General features: G+C 46.2%; 1 protein-coding gene across 2 annotated transcripts in view; it reads left to right on the top strand.

The window, feature by feature from the left end:
* stox2a (storkhead box 2a) overlaps nt 1-17,956 on the top strand; it is a 72,494-nt gene extending 54,538 nt beyond the window's left edge. For both annotated transcript variants that reach the window (XM_076294029.1, XM_076294030.1), the window contains exons 2-4: nt 2,755-2,907; nt 12,024-14,760; nt 17,450-17,956. In XM_076294029.1, the coding sequence (XP_076150144.1) occupies nt 2,755-2,907; nt 12,024-14,760; nt 17,450-17,651 (3,092 nt within the window). In that variant the 3' untranslated portion in view covers nt 17,652-17,956. The remainder of the gene's footprint in view (nt 1-2,754; nt 2,908-12,023; nt 14,761-17,449) is intronic.
* Nucleotides 17,957-18,263: the final 307 nt, after the last annotated feature.

Below are 18,263 nucleotides of genomic sequence, written 5' to 3'. Positions count from 1 at the left end.
TGTTTCAGGCCCACACCCATCCATGCTCATTATGGGCTGGAACATGTTACAGAGTGGCAGAACAGAAGACTATTTGTTTGCCATTGGAAAATATACCTCACACCAGCATCCATGACATCCATGTACTCCAATGGTCTATTTAAGGACCTTTATCATTAGATCTATGTATAGTCCCGGTTGGGCAAACATTTAACGATAAATAGTATCATTGCTAAGCCGACGACACCCACAATTTCTGAACCCTCTCAGTAAGTAACTATGCTATTTATCAATGAGAAGTCATCAGTATATTAATAGTTGCATATAATTACTTTCAACTGATTTAATACTGTTTTAGCCTATAGTGTGCTGTTAGTGTTGCAGGGCATTACTTTAGGCATTTTCATGTAATTTTAGCATTGGACTGTGGGATGTAGGTGTAATTTCTTTAATATTTAATTTCTCATGGGAACATGCATGTGGGTTGGTGAGTTGAACTAAATAATATGCTGTAAAATCTGCTGCTAGATCCGTGTGACCAAGACTACATGTGGCCTGCATGTGTGTGTGTGTGTGTGTGTGTGTAAGGGTTGCAGAACACAGAGCCATAGTTAGAGCCCTCTGGTTCCTAGTTCTAAGGCTCCAACTTTGGACAAAAGCTAGGACACTTATCCAGGGTTCCCACGGGTCCTTGAAAGTTTGTGAATCTGAAAAATAAAAATTCAAGGTCCTTGAAAGTTTTTGAAAACAGACTTAAATAAATGGAAGTCCTTGAAAGTTTTTACATTTCTTTTTGAAAAAAGAATTCCATACAATTCCATCCGCTTATTAACATGTTTCCATTATTTCGCCACCACTTCTGTCGATATCCTATGCTTTACGTTGGTTAGAACTACACGGCCAGCATGATTCCTGCATGTTTTCCATGTGTAGTGCTTGTTTTCTATCTAGTTGCCATGACGTTCATGCACGTGCACAGATACAACAGTACAAGATAACAGTGGTACTTCATGTTCCCCACGGCCATCTCTATGCAGAGCAAATTCCATGATGCCTGGGAAATGTAAATTCCTTTAACATATGACATGACATCACAAGTTGTCCTGGGTCGGCCTAAGGACCTCCAACCAGAACACTAGTATGTTTTAATTCCAAACACATCAACAACTACAGGCCAAAATGCATTTATGCTAATTGCAGTGCCCCCTAGAGGTCAATCATGTCACATGACATGTTTAAGCGTCCTCCTGATAGGGTCATGGTCAATTTAATATATTGATGAATAAACCAACAGGTTCATGGTAACGAGTTAAACTTGTTTAGGAAAATCTAGAAGTTTATTTCAGCTCAGTTTTATGCAAAACACAAACATGAAAAATTGAATAGGCCTACCACATGTCATATGACCAAAAATAAAAGAAAACTGCGACAAGGTATCCTTGGTCTGTTGAGGTAACATGATTTAACCATGCCCGCGCTTGAAATTTATCGACACATTAGGTCCTTGAATTTGAGGATATTGGGCCTGGAAAGTCCTTGAATTAGATCTTAACCAAGGTGTGGGAACCCTGCCTATCTTTGTATGGTTAGCATTAAGCCCGGCACATAGCAAGCTGATGGTTAAATGTGTGAACGTCAGGCCTGAGCATCGATGAGTGTCTATGCCCTAAATCATTACAGTGTGTCCAACACAGAGGGCTTGTTTGTGGCTGATTCATTCAACATGTTGACTTGGCGTCACAGCCGTTGGGAAATAGGTTACTCTTATTGGCTGTTTAACTAGCCTACCTGGTACCAGGAAGCACAGTAGATATTGAGATGCAGTTGTGGTACAGTAGTTATTTTCTCTGGATGACTGGATCTAAGGTGATTGGTCCCTTTCTCTTCTCTTTTGTTAGCCTGACGAGCCAGACCCACATTCAAATGTAGGATCTGGGCACTCACCGTTGGCAGTGCTCAGTCCGAGGGGCGGGAAAATCGGTTGTCTTTCAAATTCCCTCTGCATGCAATAGGACAGCGCTATGAGTCCCATGCGTTTTCCCACCAGCGGAGCTAGTTGGCTAGTTCAAACTTTTGCCAACTTAAAAAAAGCTTAACTCGTGTCACGCTGTTCGCCAACAGCAACATCCATCTTCTTCGTTTTCAAGTAGCAGGGAATTCAAGCCAAACCGTTGCAACTCTACCATCAATCATTATGTTAAGCCCGCCTAACGTCTCTATACACGATGTGATTGTCCCTATCGAAGTTTGCGAAGTTTGTGTCTAGTTTTCTAGGCTACTCTTTTGTTCTTCCACAACCAAAAGGCAGAAGACTGACAATGCTAGTAAGTTTAGCAACTTATTATCAAACATATTCTTGATTAGAAGCAGATCAGTTACAAAACTGTCTATGGTGAACGTGGCTGTCTGTCAAAACGGTGAGCAAGCTCTGCGTTATTTACATACGTGTCCAAATATCACGCCGTTTCTTTTGCCTTTTTTGTGATCCTTAAACATCACAAGCATAACCTGACATTCCCCGCTATGCTACTTTGTCCTTACCTATGTTTGTGTGTTTCAATTGATAAGTTCATTGTTTGTAATAATTTCCCATAATTCCAGGCCCTCCCTTTACTGGCTTCCTGAGGGCCCTTGGTCCTAGATCCCCTGTGGATGACCACTGCTATAGAACTTATAAAGACACATTTAGGAGTCACCAGCTTTGTGACTTTCTGAAAGAAGGATTGAGTTGACCTCTCTTTGCTCTTGCCTCCCTTTCTCTCTTCCCTGCTACAGGTGATGTATCTCCCATCAGTATGTCACCGATCAGCCAGTCCCAGTTCATCCCGCTGGGGGAGATTCTGTGTCTGGCCATCTCAGCCATGAACTCGGCCCGCAAGCCCGTCACTCAGGATGCGCTCATGGAACACCTCGCCACCTGCTTCCCAGGTAATCATCTTCACTACCCCCTTATGGTCTGCTGCATGGCACCCAATATGCTAGAGTGTCTTCATGGTTATTTAGTAGTTATTTAGGCTACGTTTATACGGTGACGATAAAAAGAGAAGACGCAGAAGTGGCGTCTCGTCTTCATTTTTTTATTCGTGTTTAGACGAGCATTCTCAGGGGGAAATCTTTGTTTATGTGAAGACGCAAGAGTATGTGATATTCGATTGGATATGCATTCCAGACCGCTGGGTGGTGGTGTGATAGAACCCCGGTACGTCACGCGCAGACATTCTAATTTGACAGTTTAGCCAGAGAGGTAATCAAGGATCTTTGGTTTAGCTGTTTAGACGGAGACGCAACCCGGGTCGTCTTCAAAACTCTACACTTCTTCAGATTTTTGCGTCTTCAAGCCCTGATGGCGGGGTCGACGTGTAAACGAAAGGCACTTATGATAAAATATTTTGTCGTCTTCCTTCGCAATCGTTCTCGTATAAACGGCCCCTTAGTAGTAGGTTATTTTGGGTCTGTAGTAATCTCAGGATATACAGTACAGTATTTAGGTGCAGTTTGGCTTGGAAGTTGGAAGGTAATGTGTAACTTTTACACAAATAAACATGTCCACATTCATTCAAGTTATGGGTCTGTTTGAACGCTAATAAAATGTCACTATCACCCCCTGACTGATAGATTCAAAAGCAATGTTATTTGCAACTGACAAAATGGAGCTTAAGGGGTTAATATCATATACACAGTTTTCATTATACCAAACTCCATTGGACAAAGTGTGCATAGGACACCTGTCCATGTGGGTGGGGAGGATTACGCTGTTAACTCTTGAGTCAGTCCTACGCTGTGTGAAGGTGGAGATCAATGTCCCTGCAGTGATTCAAACTCCCTTTGTGTGTAATATGCAGTGGTACTCTTGTCAAGTAGAGAGCAGGTTAGAATGGAAAACCCTGTAGGTGTAGCAGTGGCACTGCCAAAGCCTCACCAATGATCTCCAGATATGCGTGCTCATGTTAAATTGATAAATGCACATCCATAACTTTCTTTAGGACCTGTGCAAACGTTTTCAATAGGAATAAGAGTTTAATTGAGCCATATCGTGTGGTCACGTGGAAAGAGTGCAATACTGCATTTAATGAAGACCCTCTCCATCTTGATTTTAATATTCAGTAACACTTTACTTGAATAGTCCGCCTACAGAGACTTAACAGATCCACTGTTAAGATTCAAGTTCAGTATGTCAGATTGTCCCATTTGCTGAACATCACCTTAACCAAATCCAGCCCCTAACTTTAACCTTAATAACCACACATTGTACTTAACAGTCTGAATAGATAGTGTGTTGATAATCTGGGCATCTGTAGTCTTTGTTCAGACTATCTAATTAAAATGTGACCAAATGTTCTGTCAAAAGTAACTCAGTCACATGCAGTAACATGAGATAACATGAGGACGTTTACAATCTAACCAACACAAATATTCAAACTCAGAATTTACAGATCCAAAAAAGTATGGACATTATGGATCCATCTGTACTCGTATGGCTGTCGTTTTATTGCCCTGCAGTGATTGTCTGCTTCACACTTGAAGGCTTTCTTCATTGCCAACTTTATTTCCTGTATTCAAAATGCCAGTGCTTGTTGGCAGCCTGCTACTCTCTGAGACACAATCGCTGACATGGCTTCTGTGTCTTGGTGATGTCATTCTGGAGCTGTCCATCTAGACGCCTGAGTACAATAGCATAGGCGTTGTCGAGGAGTTTTAGAGACGTGTCAAACAGCTTTCTTTTTTCTTCAGACTGTTTTTTCCCTTTCCTTTTTTTTGCAACACAATTCCCAGGCAGGATAGTATTTATGAGACGGGACACAGAGGGTGACGGCCGATAGTAAATCAGCTGCATTGTAATAATAAAATATGACATTTAGAGAATTGCTGCTCTCGTACAGCATACACACACACAAAGTTGCACACACACACACACACACAAACACTAGATATTGCTCGATTTAGGGATGCAGGGTTTGAGTAAATACTTTTGTTACAATGAGTTTGTGGTAGAGACCTGAGTAAGAAAACCGGCTCACACCATTGCATAGAGGCTCACACAATTGCATAGAGGCTCACACCATTTCCCGGCCCGGAACTGAAATAAGAGTCATGTGCAAAACAGTTTGCTACTGTGATTAGTTTTATGTAGTGGGACTCACCTGTCTGGAGAAGTGTAACATATTTTAATTTTTTTAATTTATTGAAAAAAACAAAAGTGTGTGCGTGCGTGTGTGCGTGTGTGTGTGCATATCCTGTATTGATGTCATGGCTGAGACAAAAAGTAGGGTAATGATGTTGTCAGACCTCGAGAGTGTAGTTCACATCAAAGAGCTAACCTGGGGTAAAAGAGGTGAAAGCCCCCCCTCCTCCCCTCTCTCTGTCTGTAGTGTGTCTTCATTACTCTCTCCATCGCCCCATAATCTTCCTCCTCATTCTCACTGCAGTCGCCACACTCCTCTCTCTCTGGTCCTCACATGACTGGCTAGAACCGGTCACAGGGGCCCACTAACACACATGTGGAGCTGCATGCAGACAGACACACACATGTGCGTTTGCAAACACACACACACACACACACACAGACACACACACACACACACACACACCCACACACTTATCCACTCACTCACACACACACACACACAGACACACACACACACACACACACACACACACACACACACACACATGTGCGCCAAGGTAGTATGGATTAAGAAGGGTATAAGTTGATCCTGTTAGGAAGGTTCATCTCCACGCCCAAGCACACTTAGCTGATGAGTCTCTGTGTTCTAGTGTCAGCTTCAACCTTCATCAAATTTTTCAGCTGCAGAAGCGTGGTCTTATTTTTATTTCCAAATCAAATGATTATTTAATAAGTCCATCTCATGTAATTTTGTCTCAAGAAGTTAAGCTTGAGCTGAGATACAAAGAGAGATGATGGTTGTCTTGCTTGGAAAGCAGGTACACATCAGTGAATGCCAATACAAGGCAAGGGACAGTGGTTCGAAACCACCTCTATATGGCCACATATTCATCTATCCACATTATTACAGACACTGTACAAGAATACAACACATATATACACATACATTGCCACAAACACACACAGACACAGGCAAACACCGTATATGCACACACAAATACAAACACACACACAGCATACACACACACACCATATACACACAAAACAGATACACAATTTACTCAATTTAATTGAATTGATTTGAATTGAGGAAGAGAGAGAGGGAGAGAGATTGTGTGAATGACAATGCATAGTAAATATACTATACTAGTACTATATAGTATACTGCATCCACAATAACAGCAGCATACAGAAGAACACAAACAGCTTTATTTTTGTTTGATTTCATCCATATTTTGGCTCGGGTTCTACAATGACAGATGTTCATCTTAAACATTTTTAAATGCACCAACAATACACTTTTAGAAGTATCCTAAAATTAAAATGTAAGTGGACACTGCAATGAAACCACCACAATCATTGTGTTACAAACCTATGGCTATTCCTAAAGCACATATGCACCAACAAATACATTCATAATGCATTCATTCACCTCTATAAGCTGCAAACACTTTACGAAATTCAGGTGATCTGATCAAGTTGTCTCATGTAGATTGAGATAGAGAATTGTAGCTGTTTTCCGAGTTGACTAAGTTATGGGTGTTATCCTATTTGTTTATGTGTGCATATGTATATGTAAGGGATAATGTATTGTCCGCCGGTCAGTAGGCCTATCGTAAAAAAATAAGTCCCGACAGGGCGAACAGGACCCAGACGTGCAGCGGGATAATATATTTTCTGATATATTATCCCGCTTATTATATGGCTACTTCACACAATAGGTCTTTTGAAATTATTTTGTTACCATTTTGTGGCTCCTGTTGAGAAAACAAAATAGTTCGCCACACAAATAGAAATTGACAGTTTAAGGTGTTGTGTGGCAACGTCTTACTTGCTGACTTTCACTTTCAATGAAGTTCCATTGCAATAAGCGAACGGACTACGCGGAATGATATGCAAGATGTGAATCAAAAGCACAAAACCCGTTGCCATTGACAGCGGTCATTATACTTTGCAGCGGTTACTTCCTGTCCTGATACTGTTTATTTCTATGGAGATTTCACTGGAGATTTCACTATCTGTTACGTGACTTCCGTTGTTAGCTGTATCCCATCTAGCCACAACCGGTTATTGTAGTCAACTGTGATTGTAACTAAGCTACTCGCAAATGGGCTAACAGTCAGGAAGTGTAAAGGAGCATGTCAAAACTGCCTTAGGAGTCATTTGTGAAGAGGGTTCATGCTTTGAGTTTCACTGTGACAACAAGACAAGGATAGACTCACAGTCACCCATTGCTGTTTAGATATTTAGATATTTAGGCACTATAAAACCAAACAGTCAAACTAAGTTCTGTTAAATCATTATGTAAGGGATAACGGCCGCCGAGGTGTCCTAGCCTACGGAATTAATGGCGGAGGGCGAGGGACAAAGAACTCCCCGACGCGCAGCGGAGTTGCCTCCGCCCAAGTCTGCGGGCCCTCCAGGCTCAACCGTCGTCCTACTATCGTTGTTATAGTTACCATTCATAAGCATTGATATGGAACGGCAATGCTACAGGTTTCCCGTTATTCAGAATTAAAAGCCTCCCCGACAGCAAATCAGAAAAGAGTATTTCTTCTCTCCGGGTGATAATTCAAGTAACTATAACAACGATAGTAGGGCGACTGTTGAGCCTGGAGGCAGGCTTCGCAACAATGGAATCAACTGTAAACAAGCTAACTGTCCATGTCAACTAAAGTTGTACAACAAGCTGAACTAGTGAGCTTCTTTTTAAACGGAACCGGGTGTTTCCTTTGCTTTACAGTGGCAACCGGGTGATAAGCGGGATAACGGCCTTCGAGGTGTGTCCAGTTATACGGAATTAATGGACTCGGGCGGAGGCAACGGTGCTGCGCGTTGGGGAGTTCTTTGGCCCTCGCCCTCATCCATTGATTCCGTATAACAGGACACCTCGGCAGCCGTTATCCCTTACTTAATCACTGAGAAACAAAACTTACTTATAACTACTGTACTATTTTTTCTAACTCAAAAATGTGTAGTTTAAAGAGTAACTCAACTGTTTTGAGTATTAGATTCCCATGATCCTATGCAACATTAAAATCATCAGTCTGGCCCCAGCTGTGGCGCAACTGGCTGGGACACCTGCACCGTACGCCGGCGACCCGGGTTCGATTCCCGCCCCGTGGTCCTTTCCGGATCCCACCCCTGCTCTCTCTCTCCCATTTGCTTCCTGTCACTCTCCACTGTCACTATCATTAAAGGCATAAAAAGGCCAAAAAAATAAATAAAAAATCATCAGTCTGTCTCAGTATAGAAGTACACCATATGAGATGAAGTGAAGTGTTCTCAATAGTTTTGTAGTAGTTTTATACTAGTTGCACTAAAATTCCAATATCATTTGGAAAATGTGTCTTTAGGTTCTTTTTTGGCATTTACTCCCACCATAGGCCACCATGCTAACACGGTCAAGAGGCGCGATCAACGGGCATAGTTCAAATGACTGTACGCAACTGGATAGTCATTCACCAATCTGACCAACCGGGTGACGTTTGAACTCCAGGCTCTCCCGCTATCATCATCGTTTTAAACTTGCCAATAGCGTGCCAGGTGGATAAGCCAGCTTGTGATTGGTCCCGGCAAAATTGTAACAGAAGCAGCAGAAAAACATGCACAGGTTTCCAGCCTAAGCTGCAGGGCGAAAAATAAATCGCCTGCGGATCTGGCTGGGTTCACCCAGCTTACTTCTGGCATGTTATCCCAATGAAGCTAACTAGCCGGAACTACTGTAGCTGACCGGATAATTTGCACACAAGCAAGAAGAAAATACATTTCTAAAATGGGCCTGGTGGAATAAGGTGAATACATAATGCCCCAGTGCTCTCAATGTGAAAATGATTACTTGGTCAAGTAGCATTGATTAGCACACCTGTAGATGCCACACAGCCAAGGCTTTATTGGCCAACTGTGTTGTACATGTCTTCCCTGCTGGCAGTTCCATGTACTGCCATCTACTAGTCCATTGTTGAAAAACTGCAAGTTATGTTTGGAAAATGCTCCATAGTTTTATGTATTTAATTTATATTAGTAGCTTAATTACCTCAAGTGACCTTAAATATAAATACTGGATTAAATTGTACTAAAATTAAATATTTGTTTTGGCTTAAATTAATAGAGTAATACATTTCCATAGTAATTAGTTTCCTTAAATATTTTGAATTTGACTTATCGGGTTACAGTATGTGTTTTGATTTTAGTATTAAACTATACATTTTGTTTCATGTTGGAGTTTGGAATACAACATTCTGCTATATTCCTCCCACTTCAAACTCTAACCACATTTCTTCTTGTAGCTTGTGGTGTTGCAGAAAACAAAACAAAAAACAAACAAAAGTAACTTTAAAAAAATATGGGTTGTGGGAGTAATTGTATGTGTAATTGTATGTGTGTAATTATTACAATTTAAGCAAGTTGACATATACCAGTTTGCAGTGTGTGTGTGTGTGAGAGAGAGAGAGAAAGAAAGAGAGAGAGAGGAGAGTTGAATGGGTTGAAGGGCAGAGAGGACATTTCTGCAATGAAATATTGATCAAAAGGGGCAGCCAGTCTCCCTCTCTCCCGTGAATAAAACCGTCTGAAATGTGAAGCCTTGAAGGCCTTTGAACTGTGTGTGCAGCAGCTTATGCTGAGAGAGTGGGAATGGGAGCAAGTGTGTTTGGAGTTAAGGGTGGTGGGCTGAGGTGTGTGTGTGTGTGTGTGTGTGTGTGTATCTGGGAGTGGGGGTCGGGGGAGGGGGGGGGTGCTTCTGGGGTCTTTACAGCATCACTGTCAATACCTCATTAAACTGAGGGTTACTGCTGACAGTGTACTCTGTCTTTTCCACACACACACACACACAAACACACACACACACACACACACACACATAGGTAGACACTTACACATGCAGTGACCTCTATCTATCACCAAGGTAAAGGATAAAATATGTAGCATCTTGACTTTCCTTGAACTTTTCTGTACTGTTTGTCTTAATGCATCTACACACAACAAGTGACCTGTATGGCTTGAGTCTTCAGTGTTTTTCTGTGTCATTGTCCCTGCCTGTCTGGAGTAAACCCATCCCATTTTCTCTGATCAAAAACAGCTCTGCCAAAGCAATGTTAGCATCAGGCACAGCGAATTTGTATGAGAGAAACATAGCCTCTAAGCAACCCCCGACCCAAACAGGCTGTAAAGCTGAACCAAATGCACGGTAAATGCAACTGTCCAATAAGGGCCCGCCGGTGCGTTATGTACAGCTCTTTGTCAGAAGCCTCAACCAATCAGTTGCGCGCCAACTTCACTGCGAATAGAACAGTGCTACTCTTCATAGACAGATGGGGGGTGGGAGATGGAGAGTGGAGACTCTGGGTTGCGTCATGTTGGTATGGCAACTAACTCAGTATGATGTAATGCCAGGCAACGCTTAACCCTCACAAGTTAGGGCTTATCTGGTGCTTTATCCAGCTTCACTGAACAAGTGTATGTGTGCATGTGCAACTGTGTGTGTGAGCGCATGTATGTTTGAGTGAGTGTGTGTTTATGAGAGAGACTAATTGGGGTAAAGTCAGGACTCGGGAGCAGCGAGGACACTGTGTACCCTCCAGCATCCCGTCTTGTCTGGGAGACAGCCTCTTCGTCTGGCTGCATCCAAAACACACGCCACCACCGCTGCACTGGTGTGATGAAATGGATGCAGCTGTGCAGCGACATATGCACTTGATCATGTTATATTTTCTATTTGATTAAAACTCAGCCACACACACACACACACACACACATACGCGCAAATGCTCAGAAACACACTTTGCTGATCTCAGGCACATAGCTGAGACATTCCCGTGACCTGTGACATTTAGTCGAATGCCATGGTAACAGTGATGCCACTGGAATAGTGGAGTGGAGAATGACGGTCCCATGAGTTTTGCTGGCTGCTGGTTAACACTGTCTTAGGCACCTAATATTCTTTGGGTTTAATACGATAATCTCCAAAGCTGTTTTGCCAGAAAGTTTGACCACAGTCATAGCCACCTTGAATTTCCCCTTGGGGATCAATAAAGTATCTATCTATCTATCTATATGAGTTACGCCTAATGAACATGGACTGTTCTGTCTGGCTAAATGGCGCTGCTTTCTGAGTTGTTTCCAGGCCAAGAGGGCCTGTTGACGTGATGATGAAAGGTGAGGTAATGCCTGGTGTGGCGTGATTGGTGGGAGGCTTTGGTGAATGTCGGCAATTGCGCGCCAGTCTTTTTAAGCGGCGCCTTGCAGTTACTCTCGAGATCACACCTACTCAAGCTTTATCCCTGTGTTGTGATGCACAAAGCACATTTAGTGAGTAAATCTAACCTCTGTTTGAACCCGCTAATCTCTCACTGAATTCCCTCACTGTCCACTACTGAATTCATATGCATTTTTGACATGACCTCATCATATAACAACAGTAATCTATATGCCAACATGCAGATAGGGATCCTAGTACTATAGTATAATATAATTGGCGAGAGTTGGTATTACAAGTGTAATGGAATCTCATTTCCAACTAGATTAAATAGTGATTTTTAGCACTTTTTTGATAGGAGGTCCAGTAACACTAATTAATTTATTCAATTTATTAAATTAATTTTCACTTTACTAAGACTGTCTACTTATTCCTTGTAACAACAAACAGCTTCCTCATTAATTAAATGAGTTGAATACACAAGGGATATAAATAATGTATGAGTAATGACACATGTGACATGAGGACTGAGAGAATTAGAAGTTTTATCAGCTCACTGTTCCGTTAATAAAATTAATAAAAATATAAGATGATCTCTCAATAAATACAATAATTACTTTCTTTACGCATGATATAACAGTCCCAAATATGATGAATAAATATTGTTCATTTGTAATGACAGCCAGCCCGCTCTGACATATGTCTTTTTGTGTCTCACCTTAGGGGTACCGACGCCTAGCCCGGAGATTTTGAGGCATACTCTGAACATGTTGGTGCGGGAGAGGAAGATCTATCCCACACCGGAGGGCTACTTCATCGTCACACCGCAGACCTACTTCATCACGCCCTCCCTCATCCGCACCAACAGCAAGTGGTACCACCTGGACGAGCGGATATCTGAGCGCCAGCAGCAACAACAACAGCAACAACAGCAGCAGCAGCAACAACAACAACAACAGCAGCAGCAGCAGCAACAACAACAACAGCAGCAGCAGCAGCCGTCTTCAGTGCAGCAGTGCACATCTCCGCAGTCTGGGACGATTACTCCATCGACGTCGGGCTGTGTGCGGGAACGGGAACGCGATCGTGAACGTGAACGTGAACGTGAGCGTGAGCGCCCCCGTGAGCCGCACCACAAGAATCACTGCGAGCCGTACAACACGTACAACCGGGACGAGCTTGCGGGTCACCACACGTCCACGCTGCCGAGAAAGTCATCCAAGGAGCCTAAGGGAGATCCGCCGTCCTACCCCCAGCCACCGCCCCCTCCTCCCCAAGCCCAGCACCTACTCCCGCCCGAGCCCACCGACAAGACCAAGAGCACAGCTGCCTTCTCCTACAAGACGGACACGCTTACTAAGAAGAAGGAAGGGAGTGGAGGCGGCGGAGGTGGAGGAGGGGGCACTAGCGAGAAGCAGTCCAAGAAGTTCGGGCTGAAGCTGTTCCGCCTGAGCTTCAAGAAGGACAAGACCAAGCACCTGGCCACCTTTTCCGCCCAGTTCCCGCCCGAGGAGTGGCCGCTGCGAGACGAGGACACCCCGGCCGGCGCCGCCATCCCCCGCGAGGTGGAGATGGAGATCATCCGCCGCATCAACCCGGACCTGACGGTGGAGAACGTGGCGCGGCACACGGCCGTCATGAAGCGCCTGGAGGAGGAGCGGGCACAGCGGAGCAAGGCGGGCTCGTCGGCGCAGCACAGCGCACGCAGCCGGCGCAGCCGCGGACACCGGCGCGCGCCCCACGGCAAGTCGCGCTCGCACAGTAAGACGCGGGCGTCGCGCGGCGACCCGTCCGAGAGCTCGCACCTGGACCTGGTGGCGGCAGTGAACGCCGACCGCGACTACCGCTTCTTCAGCCACTCGCTGGTGCGCTCGCCGCGCGAGGGCATGTACACGGTGGAGCGCAGCCGCGCCGGCGGAGCCTACCTGGTGCACAGCAACCCCAACATCGCCGAGTCGCACTTCCCCGTCACGCCCGAGTGGGACGTGTCGGGTGAGCTGGCCAAGCGGCGGACAGAGATGCCCTTCCCTGAGCCGTCGCGTGGCACATCGCACTCCCGCGTGCACCGCAGCCACAGCCACACGCAGGACCGGAAGTCGCGCAACGAGCGGCCGGACAAGGCCAAGGAGCGCTCACGCTCGATGGACAACTCCAAAGGGCCACTGGGAGGGGCTCCGTCCTCACTGGGCACCCCAGAGGACTACGACCGCAGTCCCGATGACCGCAGCCGTTACTACACGGACGACGGCACGCTGCGGGCATCATCGCAACAGGGACCGCACTACTCACGCATCATGTTCTCGGCTGCCAAGTTCAGCTCGGAGGTGTGCGTGCCGGACGTGGGCAAAGGTGGCCTGGACGAGTCGCGGCTCTGCAGCCCGCTGGAAAGGAACAAGAGCCGCGACAGCCTGCCCGCCTACAGCGAGCTGAAGGCCCTGTCACCCAAGCCGCTGACCGACGACTACTTCCAGTGCAACACGTCCAATGAGACCATCCTGACGGCGCCGTCGCCCCTGAGCAAGGCCGACCACGACACGCTGACCTCGTCAGATGGGATCAGGAAAGGCTCGCCGGCTGACAGGCAGACGCCGCACCTCACGTCGCCCCACTCGCTCGAGTACAAGGAGGACTCGTCCTCCAAGGGACATGGCGGCTCGGGCAAGCCCACGCCCAGCCAGACCCCAGAACCCTTGCCCAACGGACGTTTGATACCGCACCAACACAACGCCGACCCAGGGGGAGGTGCTGGCGGAGGAGGTGGGGGAGGAGGAGGAGGGGGAGGAGGGGGCAGCGGAAGCGGCTCGGGGAGCCTGAGCAGCAGCCTAGTCGACAAGCGGAAGGAGATCTTCAGCAAAGACACTTTGTTCAAGCCCCCGCACAACTTGCTTAGCGTGGGGTACTCGGATGGCAGCAGCACCATTGGTGGATGCTACTCCAAGTCGGGCACGCTGCGGAAGGCGCCCCACTCCAAGTCGGCCGAGGTGCTGGACAGCCTGGATTCTGGCCCCCAGTCACTGCAGTCGCTGCCCCCCAACTCTGCACCCTCGCCCGCCTCTGTACCCGTGCCACCCGGCTCCGACCAGACGGCGGTGCCCTCCGCCTCGGAGGCCGGCTTTGACTATTACAACGTCTCCGACGACGAGGAGGAGGACGACGCGGAGGACCCCTCGCGCAAGGACACGGGCTCAGCCGATGGGAAAGGCCGGGTCGAGAGCGGGCCGGTGGGTAGTACAGGGGGAGGCGGAGGGGTGTGCGGCGGTCCAGGCGGCGGAGGCACCATGCAGTGGCTGCTCGAGAGGGAGAAGGAGCGCGACCTGCAGCGGAAGTTCGAGACCAACCTGACCCTTCTCAGCCCCAAGGAGACGGAGAACAACAGTAGCCAGAAGTCGGCCCACTCGGCTCGGCTCGACAGCATGGATAGCAGCAGCGTGACGGTCGACAGCGGCTTTAACTCTCCACGGTAAGCAGAGGCCAGCGGCAGATCGACTGGTCTTCTCTCCGTATTTTCTTCAACAGACCGGACTGTCGTCTGTGTAGTGGGCTGTCTATGATGCTTTCGACCCCCCTGATTCTTTTGAAATGTTCGACGTCCCTGATTCTTTCGGTCCTTAAGACCGTTAGGGCGGCTATGGGAAAGGAGGGCCTTTATAGTAACCATCCACTGAATAAACGGGCATCAGGAGTAGCTTGGTGCAGTGATAGTAAGATTTCCGTAAGAAAGGATAGGTGAAACAACTATGGGAGTGGGATAGCTGCATACCTTTATCCTTCCTGCTACTTTGATAGTAGTTATGAATCGGCTCAGGCATTAAGAACCCACTGCTGAAGGTTATTTAGACAGATTATCAGAAAACATGGGATGCGGAAATGTTGCTGGCCAAGTGTGAGCTGCTAAGATCCCTAACCCTTATCTAGCTGAGCTGCTGCGTTCTCAGCTCAGCCAGGTGGAATCTCCTCTCTCACAATGACAGTATTGTGAACTGGGAGACACAGGAGTGGGCTTCCCCAGGCAGTGTGTGTGTGTGTGTGTGTGGTGTGTGTGTGTGTGTGTGTGTGAGCGTGTGTGTGTTGTAGTGTTGCTCCTGATGAGCAAGAGGGTGAAGAGTGACACAGCTGCTAAAAATAGTCTGCTGGCTCGCTGTGACTCACTCCCAGGTAAAGAGAGCAGAGGAGGCCCACAGCGACTGCAGATTCTTCCATATCAGCCAAAGACATTATCATGTGCATGTGTGTGTGTTTGCATGAGTGATGGGAAGCATTTTCAAGGATGTGCCTGTCTGTTCTTTTGTGGCCATCCTTTGTTTTCTGTGTGTGTGTGTGTGCGTGTGTGTGTGCAGGTGGGTGTGTCTGTATGTATGAAATAGTGTTCATGTGTACGTGGACATCATTGTGAACTGATTTGATGCACCCAATGTATTTCCACTTATGTACTTATTTGTAGTTTTTCCATTAAACTTTATTGTTTTGAAATAGTGGCCATTTCTATCACTTATGATTTATGTCTACTGTATGTCTTCTATTATCTACATTGTGTGTTCAACAACAAACATTAGGATTTATCCTTCATTGCGTCATGCTGTACACTAAATTATGACACTTCCTTGACTTTTTAGTTGGAGCCTGCTCATAGTCCTAGTTCATCCAGTGGTCGTGACTGTCCAGGGATCAATTCGTCATACCTTCACTTAGATGTATCATGTGCTATATATCATACATTATATTATGTGTATGTGAAGTGTAACATTTCAGTGAGTGGAGCCAGTAAGTTTGGAGTCTAGTGCAGTGGACACATCCTTTTGTTCTCTAATGAGCCAGGTCCTGTTGGGAGGATTGTATCAGTAATGTGCAGGGTGTTACTCCCTCCCTGAGCAATACATGGTGTGTGCGTGTGTGTCTGCGATATTGTCTCTGTGTGTGTGTGTGTAGGCGTGTGTGTGTGTGCGTGTGTGTCTGCGATATTGTCTGTGTGTGTGTGTGTGTGTGCGTGTGTGTCTGCGATATTGTCTGTGTGTGTGTGTGTGTGTGTGTGTGTGTGCGTGCGTGTCTGCAATATTGTCTGTGTGTGTGTGTGTGTGTGTGTGCCACCCAGCTCTGCAGTGGCCCAGTGTGTCTCAGCTTCGTCAGCTCTGGTATCTCACAGCTTGTGTCTAGTCTGTGTGTATGAATTAATAGACCTAAATAGCTTACGAGAAGGGCCATTGCTGTTCTCTAATTTTAGAACCCCCCTCACAACCTACGCACTTACACACACATACAAACACACACGCACACAATCATTCATTATTTCCTGTGTGACTCATCACATTAGTGATGATGTCATACTGCAGCCTCTGGAAAAGTACCACTATAGCTCGGGCCCCTCTATCATTGGGCCCTGATTTATTTTAGAGACTCAGTGATGCAATTACCTAGAGTAGTGTATGTGTGTATGTGTGTGTGTGTGTGTGTGTGTGTGTATGTGTGTGTGTGGGTAGGAGAGTCCTCCAATTCAGTGGACATTCCACAATCATTTACTCTATCAGAAATGGCAGCGTGATTGGGCTAGACCGCTCATCCCACCACTGCACCTATCGGTGTGTGTGTGTGTGTGTGTTTGTTTGTTTGTGTGTGTGTGTGTGTGTGTGTAATGTGTTTGTGCATTGTAGGTTTTTTTTTTTTTTTTCACATTTCAGAGGGAACACATGTGTTTAGGGGTATTTTGATCTTTAACTGCAGATCTTTGTCTTCCTTGTGCCCACTCATTTTCTCAGGAGAAAGAGGATGGTGCACTTAGTGTGTAGCATAATGTGTACTGCATGAGGGATACATCACACACTAGTGCTCTTGCCCCAAATGACATGAAAACTACAGATGATGTTCTTTCTCTGTTTTTCTGTGTTCTAATTTCTTCTCTTTCTGCCTTTCCCTCACATCTCTGTTATTGCATCCATTTGCTTTTCCTCCCCAACTCACTCATCCATACTTACCTGAACTCCTTCATCCATACTTACCTGACTGCCCTCCCACTCTTCTGTCTCTCCCACTTCCTGTCTTCATCACTCTCTTTGCTCCTCTACTCACTCCCTTTCTCCCTGGTTGTCCCATACACCCCCCCCCCTCTCCTCCTCTCCCCGCCCTCTTCTGGTCACCCCTCCACATGTCTCCTGCAGTACGCGTGAGAGCCTGGCCTCCAACACCTCCAGCATAGTGGAGAGTAACCGGCGGCAGAACCCGGCCCTGAGTCCCGGCCACATGGGCACCACCAGCATCGGGCCACCTTTCGGGTTCCGCAGCATCCCCGAGCCACCCACCACCCAGCCCGAGAAACTGCAGAAGTCCCCCAACTGCTTGGCCTCCATCACTAGTGTCTGACCACAGTGACCCCCCCCCCCCCTCGGAGAGAAGAGAGAATAGGGAGGGCAGGATGGAGAGGAGGAGAAGTGGGGGCTGGGTGGTGGAGGGAGGCTTACGGGCCAGTGGACATGGGGTGCAATGGACATAGGCACGGACAGACAGGGGGTGTGCAATCACCCAGCGGCGACACTCCAACTACACTTGGGACTGTTAAACCCACAGGCATGGCTTCCACAGACTGTTCCCACAGTACACTGCAAAAAAACAACAACAACAAAAAAGAAAACAAAAAATACAAATTCTGGGGGGGAAAAAATAAATGAGAGAAAAGATGGGGAAATAAAATTACACTTTAGAGATTACCTTAGGTTAACAAACTATCAATCAGGAAATTCTCCAGTCTGTATTACCTATTGTGGAATTTTTCTCCTCTTACTCCAAGATTGTTCTTTCTTGAAATAAGTTGACAAAGCTTGTAAAGGAGAAGGTTGGCAGTCAATAATCTTACACGTTATTCTTAAAGTGTCACAATGGTTTTTTCTCCATTCTGGAAGATAAATCATTTTGCTGGTAGAGTCTGCTTGTGCTGGTGTAAGGATTGAATGTTGATATGTTCCATTGAAAGTGTTA

Source organism: Alosa pseudoharengus, unplaced genomic scaffold, assembly GCF_046254945.1.
Source record: "Alosa pseudoharengus isolate Yale_2024_CS ecotype anadromous, Long Island Sound unplaced genomic scaffold, YU_APseudo_1.1 YU_APseudo_1.1_scf_2, whole genome shotgun sequence".
NCBI classification, from domain to species: Eukaryota; Metazoa; Chordata; class Actinopteri; order Clupeiformes; family Clupeidae; genus Alosa; species Alosa pseudoharengus.
This window is presented reverse-complemented; position numbering and strand designations above follow the sequence as displayed.